The 21,126-nt window shown below is 37.5% G+C and overlaps 1 protein-coding gene across 8 annotated transcripts in view; it reads left to right on the top strand.

Annotated features, from left to right (window-relative positions):
* FAM135A (family with sequence similarity 135 member A) overlaps positions 1–21,126 on the top strand; it is a 151,528-nt gene that overhangs the window by 108,274 nt on the left and 22,128 nt on the right. For 6 of the 8 annotated variants that reach the window (XM_070450220.1, XM_020897085.2, XM_070450219.1 and 3 more), the window contains 8 exons: positions 7,025–7,098; positions 8,388–8,542; positions 8,758–11,116; positions 13,966–14,132; positions 16,361–16,452; positions 16,941–17,038; positions 19,039–19,190; positions 21,012–21,122. In XM_070450220.1, coding sequence (XP_070306321.1) covers positions 7,025–7,098; positions 8,388–8,542; positions 8,758–11,116; positions 13,966–14,132; positions 16,361–16,452; positions 16,941–17,038; positions 19,039–19,190; positions 21,012–21,122 — 3,208 coding nt within the window. The remainder of the gene's footprint in view (positions 1–7,024; positions 7,099–8,387; positions 8,543–8,757; positions 11,117–13,965; positions 14,133–16,360; positions 16,453–16,940; positions 17,039–19,038; positions 19,191–21,011; positions 21,123–21,126) is intronic. The other 2 variants (XM_070450222.1, XM_020897086.2) reach the window with 1 other exon arrangement.

Here is a 21,126-nt window from a genome sequence, read left to right as displayed (position 1 = left end):
TGGGAACTGAAATCTAGCCTGTCTTCCCTCGAGGCAGGTTCAACCTGCCTCTGGCTATGGAAAGAATATCTGGCTATGGAAATAATACCTTTTTGTTTTAGTTCCTGTTCTTTTGTTTTCTTTTTTCCATTATGGTTTATCACAGAATATTGAATATTGTTCCCTGTGCTATACATTAGGGCCTTGTTTATTTGGTTTGTATATAATAGTTTGCATCTATGAATCCCAGACTCCCAGTTCTTCCCTCCTGTCCTCCTCCTCCTCCTCAACAACCACAAGTCTGTTCTCTGTGAGTCTGTTTCATAGATAAGTTCATTTGTGTCATATTTTAGATTCCACATATAAGTGATATCATTGGGTATCTGTCTTTCTCTGTGACTTACTTGACTTAGTATGATAATCTCTAGGTGCATCCATGTTGCTGCAAGTGGCATTATTTCATTCTTTTCTATGGCTGAGTAATATTCCATTGTCAGTACACACACATACACATACGTACATGTTCAGTCACTCAGTCATGTTTGACTCTTTGCGACCCCATGGACTGCAGCATGCCAGGCTTACCTGTCCTTCACCATCTCCCAGAGCTTGCTCAAACTCATGTCCATTGAGTCATTGATGCCATCCAACCATCCCATTCTCTGTCGCTCTCTTCTGCCTTCACTCTTTCCCAGCATCAGGGTCTTTTTCAGTGAGTCAGCTGTTCTAATCAGGTGGTGAAAGTAATGGAGCTTCGGCTCCAGAAGCATCAGTCCTTCCAGTAAAATTCAGGTTTGACTTCCTTTAGGACTGACTGGTTTTATCTCCTTGCTGTCCAAGGGACTCTCAAAAGTCTTCTCCAGCACTGCAATTTGAAAACATCAATTCTTCAGTGCTCAGCCATTTTTATGGTCCAACTCTCACAGCTATATGACTACTGTAAAGACCATAGCCTTGACTATACAGACTATCGGCAAAAAGTGATGTCTTTGGTTTTTAACACACTGTCTAGGTTCGTCATAGCTTTCCTGCCAAGGAGCAGGCATCTTCTGATTTCATGGCTGCAGTCGCCATCCACAGTGATTTTAGAGCCCAAGAAGAGGAAATCTGTCACTGCTTCCACCTTTCCCCTTCTAATTTGCCGTGAAGTGATGGGACCAGATGCCATGGTCTTAGTTTTTTTAATATTTAGTTTTAAGCTGCCTTTTCCCCCCTCCTCCTTCACCCTCATCAAGAGTTTCTCTAGTTCCTCTTCTCTTTCTGCCATTAGAGTGGTATCATCCACATATCTGAGGTTGTTGGTATTTCTCCTGGCAATCTTGATTCCAGCTTGTAACTCATCCAGCCCAGCATGTCTCATGATGCACTCTGTGTGTAAGCTGAATAGACAGGGTGACAGTAAACAGCCTTGTCATACTCTTTCGCAATCCTGAAGCAGTTGGTCATTCCATACAAAGTTCTCACTGTTGCTTCTTGACCCGCATACAGGTTTTTCAGGAGACAGGTAGAAGGTGGTCTGGTATTTCCATCTCTTTAACAGTCTATTATGATCCACACAGTCAGAGACTTTAGTCAATGAAGCAGAAGTAGATTTTTTTTCTGGAATTCCCTTGCTTTCTCTGTGATCCAGCAAATATTGACAATTTGATCTTTGGTTCCCCAGCTTTTTCTAAACCCAGTTTGGACATCTGGAAGTTCTTGGTTCACATAATGCTTGAGCATAACCTTACTAGCATGGGAGATGAGTGCAATTGTCTGGTGGTTTGAACATTCTTTAGTACTGCCCTCCTTGCTAATTGGGATGAGGATTGACCTTTTCCAGTTTTGCGACTACTGCTGGGTTTTCCAAATTTGCTGACATATTGAGTGCAACACTCTGATAGCATCACCTTTTAGTATTTTAAATAGCTCTGCTGGAATTCTATCATCTCCACTAACTTTATTGACATTTAGTGCTTCCTAAGCAGTGCTTCCTAAGGTCCACTTGACTTCACACTCCAGAATGTCTAGCTCTAGGTGAATGACCACACCATTGTGGTTATCAAGGTCATTGAGAAATTTTTTGTACAGTTCTGGGTGTTCTTTCCATCTCTTCTTGGTCTCTTTGCTTCTATTAGGTCTTTACTATTTCTGTCCTTTATTGTGCCCATCTTTGGATGAAATGTTCCTTTGACATTTCCAGTTTTCTTAAAGAGATCTCTAGTCTTTCCCCTTCTGGTGTTTTCCTCCATTTGTTTGCATTGTCCATAGAAGGCCTTCTTGTCTCTCCTTACTATTCTCTGGAATTCCGTTTTCTGGAACACCCAACTTAGTTGGGTGTACATTTTCTTTTCTCCCTTGCTTTTCACTTATCTTCAGCTATTTGTAAAGCCTCCTCAGACAATCACTTGGCCTTCTTGCTTTTCTTTTTCTTTGGGGTGGTTTTGTTCGCTGCTTCCTGTAGAATATTAGGGAACTCTGTCTGTAGTTCTTCAGGCACTTTCTTTACTAGATATAGTCCCTTGAATCTATTCGTCACCTCCACTGTATATTCATAGGTGGTTTGATTTTAGTTGTTCTGGCTGGCCTAGCAGTTTTCCCTGCTTTCTTTAGTTTAAGCCTGAATTTTGCTTTGAGAAGCTTATGATCTGAGCCACAGTCAGCTCCAGGTCTTGTTTTTGCTAACTGTATAGAGCTTCTCCATCTTCTGCTACAAAGAATGTAATCAATCTGATTTTCCTATTGACTATTTGGTGATTTCCATGTATAAATCATCTCTTGTGTTGTTGAAAAAGGGTATTTGCTATGACCAGTGCATTCTCTTGGCAAAACTCTGTTAACCTTTGCCCTGCTTCATTTTGTCCTCGAAGGCCAAACTTGCCTATTATTCCAGGTATCTCTTAACTTCCTGCGTTTGCATTCCAATCCCCTCTGATGAATGCTGTGCTGTGCTTAGCCACTCAGTTGTGTCCAACTGTTTGCGACCCCTGTGATGAATAGGACATCTTTTTTTGGCGTTAGTTCTAGGAGGTCTTCTAGGTCTTCATAGAACTGATCAACCTTCAGTTTCTTCAGCAGCGGTGGTTGGGGCAGAGATTTGAATTACTGTGATGTTGAATGATTTGCCTTGGAAACAAACAGACATCATTCTGTCGTTTTTGAGATTGCACCCAAGTGCTGCATTTCAAACTCTTTTGTTGTTTTTGGGGGCTACTCCATTACTTCTATGGGATTCTTGCCCACAGTAGTAGGTAAAATGGTCATCTGAGTTAAAGTCACCCATTGCTGTCCATTTTAGTTCACCGATTCCTAAGATGTCAGTGTTTATTTACTCTTGCCATCTCCTGCTTGACCACGTCCAATCTACCTTGATTGTTGGACCTAACTTTCCAGGTTCCTATACAATACTGTTCTTTACAGCATCAGATTCTACTTTTATCACCAGGCACATTCACAGCTGAATGTTGTTCCCATTTTGGCCCTGCCGCTTCCTTCTTTCTGGAGCTATTAGTAGTTGTCCTCTGCTCTTTCCCAGTAGCATATTGGACAGCTTCCAAACTAGGGGACTCATCTTTCGGTGTCATATCTTTTTGCCTTTTTGTACAGTTCATGGGGTTTTCAGGGCAGGTATACGGGGGTGGTTTACCATTTCCTCCTCCAGTGTATCACATTTTGTCAGAACCCTCCACTGTGACCTGTCTGTCTTGGGTGGCCCTGCTTGGCATGGCTCATATCTTCATTGAGTTACATAAGCCTCTTCACCATGACAAGGCAGTGATCCATGAAGGGGTTTTCAGGAAATAAGTCTAACGAAAAGGGAGCTTTGTTTTTATCCAATATGTGCTTTTTAAAGGGCTGATTTTTTCTTAAATTATTTCTGACCATTTTACATGGAAACTTTGTAACGTTCCTCATGGTTCCCTACCTTCTGAAGTAGAGTGTACAGAACCTAAGTTAGCCTTTTGAAAAAAAGTTAGTTACCATTATGCACCTTGTGTAGGGAGGCATTTTTGTTTCAGCATCAAGTTGTTTCTTTGGCCTCGTATACTTAACATACACTTAATGCCTCTGTACACAATCTATATTCAGTAACTCTCCTTTTCCCTTGGTTCACTTGCTCTTTTAATGTACTGTGGAGTGGGAAACCAAATAACTTAAATCACTTAAAATTGTATCTAATAATAAGCATAAATCAGTTTTGTATAAAAAGTGGACTCTAAAGTATCCTACTGTGAGCATAATGCAAGAATGTAAAGAATATTTGTTCAGTAAACATTTGTGAGATGTGTTCTTTCTTCAAGGCAACATAAATAATACATCACATATTTAGACTCTACACTAATGATTAGACTTTAACTTGGATGTGGATATAGAAAATTATTTAGTAAATAGTAATAAAATATTATGTGTTAATAACATTAAAACACATTTTGATATAAAATTATTTCATAAATATTATATTTAAGACAATAATGTATTTATGATAACAAAATATATTCTAATACATATTTAATAAATATTTTAATACTTTAAAATTAGTAAAATATTATATTTAATATATTTAATAAAATATAAATATTGCATTTAATAATTTTAACATATTTAATAATAAAATATATTTTAATAATTATTTGCTAAATAATAGTTTATTAAATAATAATTGTATTTAATAATATATTCTATTTAACAATAAATACTATTTATTGAATGATATTTAATAAAATAAGTTTCCTTTATAATTAATTTTAATAACTATAATAAACATAGTTACACTGATAACAAACACTACTTAAAATTATCATAATAAACCTTATTTAGCACTTTAAACAACATATTAGGATGAACCAGATAAAAGAAATATTTAATCCTGTAAAGCACTATAAACACCCATTTTGAACCCTTGAAGGCTATTTTTTTTTAACTTCCTGGTTAAATTTTGAATAGTTGATGTTGCCAAATGAGTGGATTCTTTAAAATTAGGGTACATACTCAAAACTTGTTTTATAATTATGTTTGCATGCTAAGTCACTTTAGTCGTGTCTGATTCTCTGTGACCCCGTGGACTGTAGCCCACCAGGCTCCTCTGCCCATGTGGTTCTCCAGGCAAGAATACTGCAGTGGATTGCCATGCCCTCCTCCAGGGATCTTCCCGACCCAGGGGTCAAACCTGCGTCCCTAATTAGTCTCCCACACTGGCAGGTGGGTTCTTTACCACTAGGGCCACTGGGAAGCCCACAACTATGTATGCCAAAGTATTAATATCTGTTACTCATATCCTGAGTTTGAATTTGTAAATTTAACATTTTTTCTATGAATGCCTTTTGCCCAGAATTAAGCTGTGCTGCCGTCAGGTGGCAGTGATGCTTAGTCATGGTCTCAGCATGGTCACCAGTCTTATTCATCACATGTTGCCACTGCATGAAAATCAGGGCAGGAGAAAGTTTAGGGGAGAACTTCCATCTGGGCTCAGAGAGGAAAGGAAAGAAAGACTTTCTGGTAATAGGGAGTCTTGATGCAGAAGGGAAGAGCTCAGTGGTTGGAGCACAAGACGACACTTTTTCTCGAGTCCTTATTTGAATCCCATGTGTATCACGGGCCAGCTCTGTTGTCTTGGCCAAGTATTTAACTTCTTTCTGCCTGTTTTCTCACTTGCTCAATGAAAATATATTCACTTCATAGGGTTTTCGTATGGTTTAAATCAAAGAATAAAAAAGTAAAGTGCTTAGCATGGAGCTTAGGAGGGAGGCTGCTTTCCAGAAATGATGGCTCTTATCGTAGGAATCTGAGAAGGCAGGCCCAGCTGCAGTCGCAGATCACTTCAGGCTAGATTTCCTCACACTTTATAGCCCTCAGGAAAACCTCTCTGACAGACAGGCAGTTTTCCCCCATCTCTCCGCTAGTGTTGGAGAGCAAGCAGAGGCAGTTGCAGCATTTGAAGGTGAAGACACAGTTGCATCCTCCCCTCACAGATGCCTCATGCCTCCCCTTGTCCCTCTGAAGGTCCTGCCTCACCAACTCAGGGGGACAGGCTGAGGAAATCAGAAACTCAGTTGGCTGTATCTTGATGACGAATAAGACATTTCTCCACTTAATTGTGTATTTAAAACCAAAGAACCTCAAGTCTTCTTTCCCTTTAGGAAAAAGTTTCAATGTAATGTAATTCCTAGCTATAATCTGATTTCTCTCTCCACGTACCCTTCAAACAAAATATATTTTCCATGCCCTTACTGGTGCTTCAATTGCTGTCCGTAGCTGACAAAGCCTTTGAATAATTAGAAATGAAAAGGTCAAAATACAAATATGATGGAAGAGATATTCAACTAGACTTGACCAGTATTTACGAAGCACTTGCTTTTATAACATACCAAGATATATTTTAGGGAGATAGCAAAGATCATCCCAAACATAGCTCCTGCTCTAAAGAACATTACACATTAGGAAGGGAGACAATTCACATAAACAGTTATTTTAAGGAAAAATGTGGTGAATGCTACAATGGTAATTGTCATAGCTTATATTTACATATACCTTCCAGATTAAAAAAGAAGTATCAAACACATTATTATGCTTACTCTTCATAATAACTCCATGTGTAGACTAAGTATTAAGTGTAATTGAAAGCAAGTCATCGAGGCTCCCAAGATGGCAAAATGCCTGAGGTCACAGTGTCAGTGAGTCTGCCCATCAGCTCGCCTGACATGTCCTGGGCTGCCTAGCACACAGCATGGAGCAGGAGCTAGGTGGTCCTACCATTTTTTCGTGTGCTGGGTACTCTTCTTGGTGTGGGGGATGTAGCAGTATGTAAAATGGACAGCATCCCCGTCTACAAGGAGGATGAATGGTGAATCCATAATGTAAGCCGAAATTTCTTACTTTGCATTCTATTCTTTTCTTTTAACTCATGCAGTAAGTACCAACATACAGAGGTTTGGCAACAGAGGAGGTTAATCTTCACAGGGATGGTTATGGGGGTCCTCGCGGAGGGTGTCTTTCTTCCTGCCACCCAAAACCTGATTGACTTTTTAGATGTGCCATGTTATTCATACTGCCTTTTGGAATTTTTCAGGTGCGCAGGTTTTCTGAGGCATTCTTTTGTTTTGAACATCCAAGAGAAGCTGCCATTGCATACCAGGAACTTCAGTGAGTAGCACAAATCCAGTTTAAATGATTTTGTTTCCTTTAATATAAGATATCATCTCAGAATTTATCATGGCAGAATATACAATATTTACAGAATTTGAAGTTCAGAAATCTGTTTAATCAAATGTGTTTAATCTTGTGAACTGCTTCATGGAAGACCCCTGGCTTCCATAAAGGAGCACACCGTTAACCCCATCCCACACATGAGATCTACCCACCCTGGGAGTCCCACAGGCCCTGGTGCCAGCCTTCCATCTGGTCCTCTTGTATCTTTATTTTCACAGGTCAGAGTCTCTTACCTTTACAAGTATGCATTGCAGGTTCTCACAAGTAGTCTGACTGGCACTTCTTGCTGTTATATAAAATATCTGTAATTCAAATATCCAGAGTAGATGCCTTCCTTTTTCCCTACTGAGTATTTTTAGATCTGGTTTTCTTTGACTTTAAAGAATATTTTGAGGACATTATGCTGAGTGAAAAGAAGTGAGACATAAAAGAATAAATTATATATGATTCTGTTCATATGAAGCTCTGGAACACATAAAACTAAGGTGAAGTTAAAGTCAGGACAGTGGTTGTCTTGGTGTTGACTTGGGCTGAGAGTTTGCCTGGGATGACATTAGAATGCTCTCTAGACAGGTGGAAATGTTCTGACTATGTGTCCACTTGTCAGAACCATACAGCTAAGGTATATTTGTTTCAGTGCCTGTGAACTGTAGCTCAAAAGAGAACTGTAAATAATCATAGGGTGTGTGAGTGGAGGTCCAGACAGAGCAAGAGGGAAAATGCTCATTGTTGACGTTGATGGGATTATTGTGCTTTTCTGTGTACTTTGATTTGTTTAGGAAATTTTTCATAAGAAAAAGTTTTTTTTAACTTTCATATTAGAAAATTATATACCTTTTTTAAAATAGCTGTTGTGTTTGTCAGTATGTGTTAAGTAAGCAGTAGGAACGGAACACTTTTTTTCAACATTATCATCAAATCATTAGTAGGCATTTGACCTTTTGGCCTTTCTGTCCTATGCTGTTCTCAGCTAATTAGGAAGTTCATATATTAAGTACAGATAAATCACTTTGAAGTAACATTTGTCAATAAACCATAATTTTATAAGTCAATAATTTTCATTGTAGCAGGTTTTCTCTCTGAGCCAGGAGCTCCTTTGTCAGGAGCTTGTGCCTTGAGTGGTGGGGAGCCCATGACTGATGAAGGGCCAGTGCCTGGGGGACTATGCAGTGGAACTGGTGTGATTATCTCGGTTGCAGTCTGACGTGAGACATGTTTTTCAGTGCGCAGAGTCATCTCCAGATGTGCACCGCTATCAAAAACACTTCCTTCTGCAGCTCTCTCCCACCCCTGCCTATCGAATGTAGTGAATTAGATGGAGATCTCAATTCATTACCTATTATCTTTGAAGATAGGTATTTAGATTCAGTTACTGAAGGTAAGTGTAATCTAACTAAAATATGTAAGCTATGTATCATTGGCAGTATATTCTACCTACTATACATAAAGCCATTCCTTAATGTGGAATGTTTTCCCCCTCTAGTTTTATTTATTTTTGAGGATATTAGAAAGTTATAGTCAGAAAAAGTAGTTTTAATAATATGAGTCTTACACTTTGTCTTAAATCTGAATTTCTTTTTCTTTGGATAAAAGACTTAGATGCACCCTGGATGGGAATTCAGAGTCTTCAGAGATCAGAGTCCAGTAGAATGGATAAGTGTGAGACTGAAGAAAGTGCTCTAGCTGGACTTTCCAGCCCAGAGTTGAAAGGCAGACCTGCTGGGACCTCCAGTTTTTGGTCTACAGAAGGTGAAAAGCAGCTAACAAAGTCTCTAAAAGGAAAGAATGAAGAATCAAATAAATCCAAGGTTAAGGTTACTAAGCTCATGAAAACAATGAAACCTGAAAACACAAAAAAATTAATAAAACAGAACTCTAAGGATTTGGTGGTTTTGGTAGGCTACAAATGCTTGAAAAGTACAGCATCAAATGATCTCTTTAAAAGCTTTGAAGGCAACCCTTCACATAGTCAGAAGGAATGTCTGGACCCCACAATATATGGATATAATTTTGATCCAAAGACCTACATCAGACAGACAAGTCAAAAGGAAGCTAGCTATTTGCCAGCTAATACAGAGAGAACTGAACAAAAGTCTCCAGATATTGAAAATATGCAACCAGACCTGTTTGATCCTTTGAACTCTGGCAGCCTAAATCTTTGTGCAAATTTGTCCATTTCAGGTAAACTTGGTATCTCCCAGGATGATAGTGAAATTGCACAAGTGGAACACAGTGTGGCATCCAGAAGCTCATCAGACGATTGCCATGATCATCAGTCTGCCCCCACTTCAGGAGTTAGGACAATTGAAGTTAAGCCCTGTAATAAAGACTGTTTCAGTGGAGAGAAAGTAACTGTTAAAATAGGCCCTTGGACAGAGCTTCAAAAAGATGAAATATTTGTGGATAATTTACAACTGCCCAACTTTGAGTCCTTAGACTCTAACGGTAAATCTAAACCTACAGAAATAACACTTGAAAAGGAAGCTTTGCAGGAAGCTATGTGTCATTCTGTCGGAGAATCGTTAGCTAAGTTAAGAAATAATCAACCTGCTTCTACAAGAGAATACCACCTTGTACTGAGTGGAGACTCCATTAAGTTACCAGACACTAGTGCCACGTGTGCCTCATCTCGGTTCTCAGACTCAGGTGTGGAAAGTGAACCAAGCTCTGTTGCAGCGCATCCAAACCCTGACATAGTCTTTGAAACTGTACAAGGGCAAGGTCTTTACATCAGTGAAAGGTTATTTCCTCAGCTTTTGATGAAACCTGACTGTAATGTAAAGTTTTCACTAGGCAGTCACTGTACTGAGAGTACAAGTGCTTTCAGTGAGATCCAGTCATCCTTAACATCCATAAATTCTCTGCCTTCTGATGATGAGCTGTCACCTGATGAAAATCCTAAGAAATCTGCTGTATCTGAATGCCACCTAAGCGATAGCAAAACTGTGTTAAATCTAGGAACAATTGATGTGCCAAAATGTGACGATAGGAAAAAGTCAAGTATTATTTTGCAGCAGCAGAGTGTCATATTTTCAGGGCATTCGGACAATGAAACTATAGAAATACATTCCTTAAATTCAAGCACTAAAGACCCTTTACAATTTGTTTTTTCAGATGAAGATACTTCCAATGATGTGAAAAGTAGTTGCAGCTCCAAACCTATCTTGGACACTGTGTATAAAGACTCCCAGAGTCCTGATAAATCCAGTGACTCTGTAGGAACCACAGTTCCATTAAGTTCAGAACTGGCTTGTTCAGGCACCCCTTGTGTTGTTTCAGATTCCGTTTCCACCAGGGCAGATAGCAGTGAAGATAGAACTGTGAAAAGGAAAAATAGCAATGCATTAAATCCCAAACAAATGTGTTCAGAAGCCCCTGCAGTTAAAGATGAAACTTACCTGGGTACAGGTGATGCTTTTTCAGCCAGCCCTGATATGGTAAAGCAAGGGCTTGTGGAAAATTATTTTGGCTGTCAAAGTGGTACAGATGTTTCCGACACATGCGCTATTAGCTACAGCTATTCAGTTAGCCCTCAGAAAGAAATTTCTGGAAAAGAAATGAGTAGTCCTCAGCAGGAGCAGGGTAAAGATGAGGAAGAGGAAGAGCAGGATCAACAAATGGTTCAAAATGGGTATTATGAGGAGGCAGATTACTCCGCTCTTGAGGCCGCAGGAGATGCTCACCGTGCAGACAGAGCTGACCTAGGAGAAGAAAGACTTGCCAAGTCTGAAAGACTGGCCAGCGACTATCTGAGGGATGGTATAACCGTGCCTACTGTCTGTACTTCTGGCTGTCTGTCCTTCCCGTCTGCACCACGAGAGTCCCCTTGTGGCGTTAAGTACTCTTCCAAGAGTAAGTGTGATGCTATCACCAAGCAGCCAAGCAGTGCCTCCCACAGCTGCACCTCATCGCTGTCCTGGTACGAAAACTCGCCAAAGCCTCAGATACAAGCGTAAGTAGTGGAGCGTGACGGCACGTGCTGCAGAGAGAGAACATGTATATGTCTTTCTCTGGAAACATGCGTATTTCACGTTCTCTGACTTCTGTAATACAGAAAGTATTTCTTTGATTAGCTGTCCAAAATGGAGACGTGAACTCAGTATGCTCCTTGAGACAGACCTGTAGATTCCTGTATGATTGTCCTACTCTATAGGTTGTACATCCCTGATACTACTTTTTCATTGGTAATTGTGTGGTAAATGTGTGGAATAGTTGAGCTTAAAACCCTTTTTCACCATCAATACCTCATATCTCCCCCATTTACTCCCAGACAGAAGTTAGGTTTTATAAGGACATCTAGCAATTAAGGACAATATTAGATAATTACTAGAAACTTCCACAGCCTACCAGACTCGGATTGCCTCAGCTAAGTCAGTGGTTCCAGAATTGAGATTTAATGGTCCAGTTAAAAAAAAAAAAAATCCAGAAAAATTTGAAGATGACATAGATTTACTAGTATGGCACTGTTTTCTACTACCTTACTCCAGATAGAATTATAATCCCTAGTGTAAAATGTCTAGGTTTGGCTACTGTAGGTTTTTAAGTTCCCAGATTATTCTGATGTGTGCACATAAGTGAGATCCATGGTGCCTACAGCTAGTGAACCCACTGAGATGAGAATTTATTGTTATTCAGTCACTCGGCCGTGTCCAACTCTTTGTGACCCCACAGACTACACCATGCCAGGTTTCCCTGTCCTTCGTGATCTTCCAGAGCTTGCTCAAACTCATGTCCATTGAGTTGGTGATGCCATCCAACCATCTCGTCCTCTGTCGTCCCCTTCTCTTGCCTTCAGTCTTTCCCAGCTTCAGGTTATTTTCCAGTGAGTTGGCTCTTCGCATCAGGTGGCCTCAGTATTGGAGCTTCAGCTTCAACATTAGTCCTCCAAGGAATATTCAGGGTTGATTTCCTTTAGGATTGATTGATTCGACCTCTTGCAAGGGACTCTCAAGAATCTTCTCCAACACTGCAGTTGGAAAGCATCGATTCTTCAGTGCTCAGCCTTCTTTATGGTCCAGTTCTCACAGCCACATATGACTTTACAGGCCTTTGTCAGCAAAGTGATAATCTTTCCTTCTTAATATTGCTGTCTAGATTTGTCATAGTTTTTCTTCTAAGGAGCAAGCATCTTTTAATTTCATGGCTGCAGTCACCATCTGCAGTGATTTTGGAGCCCAATAAAATAAAGGCTTGTCATTGTTTTCATTGTTTCCCCATCTGTTTCCCTTGAAGTGATGGGACTGGATGCCATGATCTTAGTTTTTTGAATGTTGAGTTTTAAGCCAGCTTTCTCACTCTCTTCTTAATAAGGGTGATGTCATCTGCATATCTGAGGATATTGATATTTCTCCCAGCAATCTTGATTCCAGCTTGTGCTTCATCCAGCCCAAGCTTTCGCATGTTATATTCTGCATAGAAGTTAAATAAGCAGGGTGACAATATATAGCCTTGACATACTCCATTCCCAATTTTGAACCAGGTGAGAAGAGCCTATTGAAGAATTATAATGTGCTAGGAAGGGGCTTCCCTGGTAGCTCAGCGGTGAAGAATCCACCTACCAATGCAGGAGACATAGGTTCAATCCTTGGGCCTGGAAGATCCCCTGGAGAAGGAAATGGCAAACCACTCCAGTATTCTTCCCTGAGAAATAGTCATGGACAGAGGAACCTGGCAGGCAATAGTCCATGGGGTTCCAAAGAGTTGGACACAAAGTGACTAAACAGTGACAGATGTGCTAAGAAGTTGGAGGTTGTTTCACCTCCTGGCACCTCAGTCTCTTCCTGAGTCAAACATGAAAGCAGTATTCTTTACCCAGTGTGTCCCCCTCAGTTTAGTGTTCAGCAGCTTCTTTGAGTTTTACTTTCATCAGCCCAAATGATATAATATTAAAATAGTTTATAATTTTTCATGTTCTAAATCCCCAAGTTGAATAGATAAGTCTATGCCAATTTTATTTAATCACATCCCCCCTTAGTTCTATTCCTTCTTACTGATATTTTTAGAGGAAAATACAATTAACTTAATCTACTAAATATGATACCTGCTGTTCTCACCAGTACACTGTGTAGAATAGTGCCTTCTTTTCCATTTATGCAAGATTAAAAAGGAGCAAGGGACTTCCCAAGTAGCTCAGCTGGTAAAGAACCTGCCTGCAATGCAGGAGACCCTGGTCAAAACCTGGGTCGGGAAGTTCCCCTGGAGGAGGGCATGGCAACCCACTCCACTGTTCTTGCCTGGAGAGTCCCCATGGACAGAGGAGCCTGGCAGGCTACAGTTCATGGGGTCACAAAGAGTCGGACTCGACTGAGTGACTAAGCACATATAGCACAAAAAGGAGCAAGGAGGGTAAGATTTGGTCACAGGATCAGCATCAGACTGTTACTCTTTGTGGTACTTCTCCCAGCTTTTCTGTGCATACGATATAAAGTTCTGTAGAAAGCGTAACTGCATTCCGAATATTTTCTAGTGGATTTCAAGTGTAAAAGAATTTTTTTAAGTGATGTTAGGGTGTAATTACTCATTGTATTTGATCAGAGTATGTACTAAAAAACAGGGATCAAACCAGGTCTCCTGCATTGCAGGCAGAGTCTTTACCAGCTGAGCCACCACTAAGCCCTAGTAAAGAAAATCACTGTCTAATTTCTAAATCATTTAGGTGATCCCACATATTCAGTATTTTACAATCAAATATTTCTGGGTTTCCTTTTGTGTAGTTCTCTAAATTCAGCAGATTATCTTTTTGGTTCTAAAAACTGAATGTAATACTTAGAAAAGAATATCTTTTGTAACATTTTGCTTTAGCTTCCTTCAGGCAAAAGATGAATTGAAGCAACTTAAACTCCCCGGGTTCATGTACAGCGATGTCCCTCTGCTGGCATCCTCAGTCCCTTATTTCTGCGTGGAGGAGGAGGAGGAGGAGCACTGTGAAGATGGGGTCCACCTCATTGTCTGCGTGCATGGCCTGGACGGTGCGTGACATCTGTGGGCATAACCTGCACCAGCTCAGTGTTTTCTTTTCCTAGTAGACCTCGTTTAGTTTTATTTAATCCTTGACCTGAAAAAAGAGTTCTAAACTGCTGATATTAATTATCTTAAATTATGTCTTATTTTGATGAGTATAATATTAGATTTTTTTAAAGCAGATTTTCCATGAAATTGATATCCACATGCCGACATTTTGCTTATATTAACTTGGGGTTTTTCTGTCTGCTCTCTTATTGTTATTTTCATCAACTGTCACTCATGGCAATCGTTTTGTCTCCCTTTGGTTGTCTTTCTGCTCCTGTCTAGCTTGGTGCTTTAAATTTTATGGATAAGAAAAATCAATACCTAAGAATAAAAGATTCACTGATTAATTACGGTATAATTTAAATTCTTAATACCTGGTTTTACTTGCTCTAATTTTATGACAGCTAATTTGGTTACTCAGCAGCCTATTTTTCTTGGTTAGGAACTGCGTTAGAAGATACCAGATATCTCTAGACTAGCAGAGTATTACTGTGTTATAATGTGATTCTGTAATAACGAGTAACAAAAGATTTTACGGATTATAAAAATGCTAAAGTGAAGTCTCCCAGTCGTGTCTGATTCTTTGCGACTCCACAGACTCCTACCAGGCTCCTCTGTCCATGGGATTCTCCAGGCAAGAATACTGGAGTGGGTTGCCATTTCCTTCTCCAGGGGATCTTCCCAACATAGGGATCCAACTCTGGTCTCCTGTACTACAGGCAGACTCTTTACCGTCTGAGCCACCACAGGTCTAAACTAGTAAATTCTCATTAAATTGGAGATTTTTAATTAAAAAAAAAAAAACTGCAACTCAAGAAATAAAATACCTCAAATACTAACCTCTTTCCTTCACCTAATAAAATATTCAAAGAATTATCCTCCAAGAAAAGTTTCTTGGCTTAATAGAATCTCTGATAAAGTCCTCTTTGAAATTTCCAAGAAATTTCCAAGAAACACTATCCCATGTTAAAGAAATTGGTCCAGAATAACAGGAAAAAAAGATGGAATGGAGCCTATTTTATTCCTTGAAGTTAACCTAACCTTGTTATTAAATCTGAAAAAGATGTAACACCCACACTCCAAAAAAAAGTGGAGCAATCCAACATAAATATACTTAATAAGACTCTAGTAACACTGTAGAAAAATGAATTAGTTAATTGATTAAATGTCTCCCAAAACCCTCCAGCAAATGAATCAATATATTAAAGTAGCTACAGTAAATAGAATTTAATTCCCAGAATGCAAAGATAGGCAAATATAAAGAAATTTATTAATAAAATATATTAGTAAATCAAGTAATGTAAAATTCAATATTCATTTCTAGTTATGACAAGTAAGCATCAAACTTTAAGCCTTAAATAGCACTAGTCTAATTCATTAATGTAATTAAGCATGTATACTTACAGCTCATGGAAAATATATACCTAGTAGTGAGATGCTAGAGGCATTTCTTTTAAAAATCAGTAATAAAACAGTTAATTTTGTCTGTTCATGACATAGCTAAAAGGAAGGATAAAGTAAAAATGCAGCAATTGATAATGATATGTATATATTCCTAAGTAAGCCAAAAGAACTAACTGAAAAGCCACTTAGACTAATTTTAAAGGTACTAATTATTTATATTTATGTATTATATATGTATATACTAATTATATTTATGTATGATAACTGTTATAAATATTTTATATTTATATATACATCTTTTAAGTTAGTAATTAAACTGCTTTAGATTATTTACATAGATTTTTATTTCTATTTGTCTGACCTGGTACTGCCAAAGAAAAACTCAATAGACTAAATCAAAAATGCACTCATTTGGTTAAATGCTCATGCAGAGAGTGATGGTGATGAGTTGGTCAGTTGGTCGCTCACAGCCTCCATTGCCAGTGGTCAGCAGAGCATGTGCTGACCAGGCGACAGACAGGGGGAGCTGGGGTGGGCGCGGGGGGTTGAAAGCATCGTGCAGCCAGACCTCTGGAGACACAGGCTGTTGGCGGACATTGTCTGCTGATGGCGATCAACTGTGACATGAACACTGTGGGTTCTGGTACACAGGGTCTTGTCTCTTCACAGCTGACTTAGGCCCTCCACTTATCCTCAAGACGGTTAACAACCTGTGAGGATGCGTGCTGCATCTTTTGCTTTATCTTGTCCTTTAGACAGAATTTTCATTTTCTTCATTTTCTAGGTAACAGTGCAGATCTCCGATTAGTAAAAACTTACATTGAACTTGGGCTGCCTGGGGAAAGAATTGATTTTCTTATGTCTGAAAGAAATCAGGTACAGTATATCTGTGTTTTCAGTGAAAGCACACATGCTTCTACCAGTTTCTACCTAAATAGTGCTTACTACAAAATGTCTGTAGTAGTAGAAATAATTTTTCTGATTTCTGTGAAATTTAACATTCATGCCTATCCTAAGGAATTTGAAATGATTTATAACGCAATTTATGAACTCTTTATATGTGCAAAATTTCTAATATTTCACATTTCTATGCAAATATTTCATTAAAATTAAACAATTTTAAATAACCTTATGTTCAGTTCTGGTAGTGGGCTAAACAGTTAATCTAAACAAAGTATTAATGAGAACACTGAACCTTTTTATCTGGAAATTCACTGCTTGTTCATTTTAGTATAATGAATATTACATTCACTAACTTATCTAAAAACTGGTCTTTAACCGTATTTTCAGTACCCAAATTAAAGGTAATGTTTATAATTCAGTTTTTCTTGTGTATATCATGTGTGTGTTTTGCTTTTGTTTAGAATGATACTTTTGCTGACTTTGATAGCATGACTGATCGCCTTCTGGATGAGATAATACAATATATTCAGATATATAGTCTAACAGTCTCAAAAATAAGGTAACATTTCTAATTTATGTAATTATTTTTATGTCTCTATGAATTATAGCAAAATTACACAGAATGTCTGGAAATTTTTTGTCCTATTCTAAAACATAGGAGACAGCGATTCAAATTAATATAAAGAGAAAAAATTAAAAGATTTTAGGGAAATACTACATATTGTATAATTCTGTTTATGTGCATTGTTGAGAATTGGCAAAATTATATAGAGAGAAGTAGATCAATGATTACTTAGGACTGAGGGAGGAGGAGATGGAGGCTGATGATAAGTAAAGAATGTAGGATTTCTTTTAAAGGTGGTGGAATGTTCTAAAATTTTTTATAGTGATGCTGCACTCCTCTGTAAATACAATCAAAACCATTGAATTGTATACTTTTAGTGGGTGAAGTTTATGGTATATGAATTATATCTCAATAAAACTGTTCCCAAAAAGAAAAGTTGTAGGGAGATATATGTAAGGAAATGAAACTGTAAGAATATTTTCAGTGTCATGACTATACTTTGAGAGTGTACTCATGGGTATAGTATAGTATACTGTGTAGTATACTGTAGCATAGTATACCCAAGCAGGAGATGATGATGAACCCAGTATGTCTCATCTTTAATCACATGTTGTGAGTAGACAAGGGAGAGAGAAAAGTAATTGTTTCTTCTAGTCCAGTAAGATATAAAGAAAAAATTAAAAATAATCTTCTTGCCTCATAAAAGAGTAGAATAAGCTGATGGTTGTCATATCCCAGGTAGGTCAGAGGAGGAGGCTAGCTCTTTATACTATAGGCCTTTGTAAAGTCCATTTCCAGTTAGTATAGAATAGGGACGAAGAGCAGAGAGAAGCAGGTTTTTATCTGAAGTCATTTTTTAAAAACAAATTTCTGTTAGAATATGGTGAGAGATGTGAGTATGTTGTCGGCGGGGAGAAGAGATTGTTTTCTAATTATTTTTGTCATTTATGAATTTTCATTTGTTTGCTAAATTTTCTGGAGTCATCTTGTATTCTTTTTATTAATTTGTTATTTTATGATGAGAAAGTAAGTCTATTAATAGTTTTAGTTTTTTCATTCATCTACAAGAGTATGGCTCTTTTAGATTAGATTGTCAATTGTAGTGAGCCATAAAATCCAGAAGCTTGATCTAGCTCATTGAGAACTGTTTGATATCAGACTTGCCTTCCCAGCTTCAGGAAATTTGTCAGCTCCTCCCTGGTCGTTGTCTATAAGCCGTTGCTGAGACAGCTTTCAGGCTCTCTTCTTTCACTGTTCATTTTCCCCAGGGATGCATGTACTGTCTATTCTAAAATAATGGGAAGCAGAAAAGGCTCTGTTTTTTTTTTTTTTTTAGGCTCTTTTGATTTAAACTATTCCTTCGTAAAGGTGAAATCCTCTGTATTAGTTATTATTTTGGTCTAATCTTACACTTCAAGTACAAAAATGCATGTATATTTCATGTGTATTGAAATGTGTTCAGTCAAAGAGCTCCCCCACTGTGGAGTGTGGACCAAAAATAAGAGAAATGGTGATGTAATGTCTCCTAAATCATCCTCACTGATACGATTTCATTATTTTGTTTTAAATCATGACTTAACAAGTAAATAATTGCTGTGTGTACCTAAAAAGGAAAATTTATCATGTAGGCAATGTGTTATTACTTTTTAAATGTATTTCTAAGCAGTTACAAACTAGGAGCAAAAATTTTCTGGTAAGTGATATCTTTTTTCTGTAGATTAAATATATAAATTATATAATCATAGGAATTTTTTGCTATTTTCTCACATTTATTTCCTTCAAAATGTAAGTTCCGTCATTTCAGAGTATCAAATCATATAAACATATAAATGTATAAAATAAAACATATAAAATAAAATCATATAAACAGTTTTAAAACATATTAGAAAATTTTATATTCTTAGTATTTCAGATCTCTGTATAGTGATAGCAGCATTGACTTTTGTTTTTGAAACTAATGCTATGGGAGAAATGTCATTTTTTTTCTCTTATAGCTTTATTGGACATTCGTTGGGCAATTTAATAATCCGTTCAGTGCTTACAAGACCACGGTTTAAATATTACCTCAACAGGCTTCATACCTTTCTTTCACTTTCTGGACCTCACCTTGGTACACTCTACAATAGCAGTGCTCTTGTTAATACAGGTAAGAAGTTTTATTGTTCAGTATAAAAAAATATGGCCTGGGGAGATTTAAATCCAAATTTAATATTTTCCAATGTTTATCTTAGAGCCAGTTTGTCACATACTTGGAATTTCATGAAACAAAAGATGCAGCTATTTTTCTGTTTTGTCATGCATAAGAAATAAGCTGATAAACTCATTTCTGAAAATGATACTCTGTTGAGATATTTGTCAAGCCACAAGAGCATTTTTTTCTCTTTTTTTATTAAGTGTTTCTTTCAGTAAATATTAGTGTTGTAAACAGGCTATTCTGTTATTCTATTAGTTGAGCAGATAACAAATAAATGGCTATAATTAACATATAAAGTTACAAAATAATTTATATAGAATGTTAACTCTGATTTTGATTTGATAGCAATAAAAGGATATTATGAGAAAATAAATTCTAAACTTTTCAAAGAAATTAAAATAAAAATTAAGACCTCAATTTTTATTAGAATAAATATTCTCACTAAGAAAGATCTTATACTTTATTTGTCCTTATTTGGCTTTTTTTTTTCCCTTAGAATTTTAAAATGGCTTTTCTAGTATAGTCAATTGATTCTCATTGAAAGAATAAATTAGGTTTCAACCTAACTTTTTTCATCAAGCCTTGATACTCTTATTTCCATTTTCTCCTCTACTTCTTTCATTGACAAATAAACCACAACATTTTCATTTGAATCTCATTTTGAAGGGTGGCTTTCAAAATCTGGCTTGTTCTAGATTTTTACAGTTTGAAAAAGAGGGCAAAAGAAAGTTGAAATGTATAAATAATACAACATAGAACCCAGTATGAATAGGATGCAGTACTTTGAATTGGTTTCTTTTCAGTTTCTTCCTTCACTAAACTTTTCCCCAGATAGGATTGTAGCTAGCAGCTTTAATCAATTAAAAGTTTTTTTTCCTCTTTTCCTCATTCACCTCAGTAATGTTAGAATCAACAAAAGTAGAAATGACTTTATGACTGTAAGTCTACAGTCTTGAAAACCAGCTCCAGAGTGATTGAGGTTTCAGTTAAGCGGAAGGTGCACTTAAATACAGAAAACTGGACTTCCATGGTGGTCTGATGGTTAAGAGTCTGCCTGCCAATGCAGGGCACACCAGTTTGATCCCTGGTCCAGGAAGCTTCCACATGCCACAGAGCAGCTAAACCCACGTGCTACAGCTACTGACCCCACGCTGTAGCGCCTGCATGCCTCAACGACAAGTACCCCCCCCAGCCACGAGAGAGCCCCGGGCACAGCAACAAAGACCCGGCACAGCCAAAAATAAATAAATAGATAAACTATTAAAATAAATGCAGATAACTGATAATATGAAGGCATACAATTAAATATGAAATTTTAATTATATTCAGTGTTACTAGAAAACATCAACTAATGGCTCATCCCGGAAGTGAGCTTTGATTGCTCTGAAGCCTCGATGCTCAGGCATGTGGAGCTACTACTGTGTTTGAAGTTATATCCCCTTTTGCTTCATCTTAAAATGAAGAAGTATATCTAAAGGTGTAATATCCCCAAATTTGTTCTTGATAGACCATTACCTGTTTAATTACAGAATCAGATAGAAATAGGAAGCCATCTGTTAATCCATCGTTAACCCCAGTGTGTTTGTGTTTATATTTATTATCAGAAAATGGAAATATTTTGCAAATACATTTTTTATTAACCAACAAAATGCTAATTCGAGCCATATCATTTTAAAGTAAAATATGTATATTAAAATTAATAACCTTGTCATATGGTACTATATTTTCCAGTTTATAACTCTCACATGTCTCATACCATTAATAATTTTCTAGGTCTGTGGTTTATGCAGAAATGGAAAAAATCAGGTTCTCTTTTACAATTGACGTGTCGTGATCATTCAGACCCTCGCCAAACTTTCTTATATAAGCTTAGTAATAAAGCAGGTAA

Source organism: Odocoileus virginianus, chromosome 19, assembly GCF_023699985.2.
Source record: "Odocoileus virginianus isolate 20LAN1187 ecotype Illinois chromosome 19, Ovbor_1.2, whole genome shotgun sequence".
NCBI classification, from domain to species: domain Eukaryota; kingdom Metazoa; phylum Chordata; class Mammalia; order Artiodactyla; family Cervidae; genus Odocoileus; species Odocoileus virginianus.
Note: the sequence above shows the minus strand (reverse complement) of the source record. Positions and strands in the feature narration are given on the sequence as shown.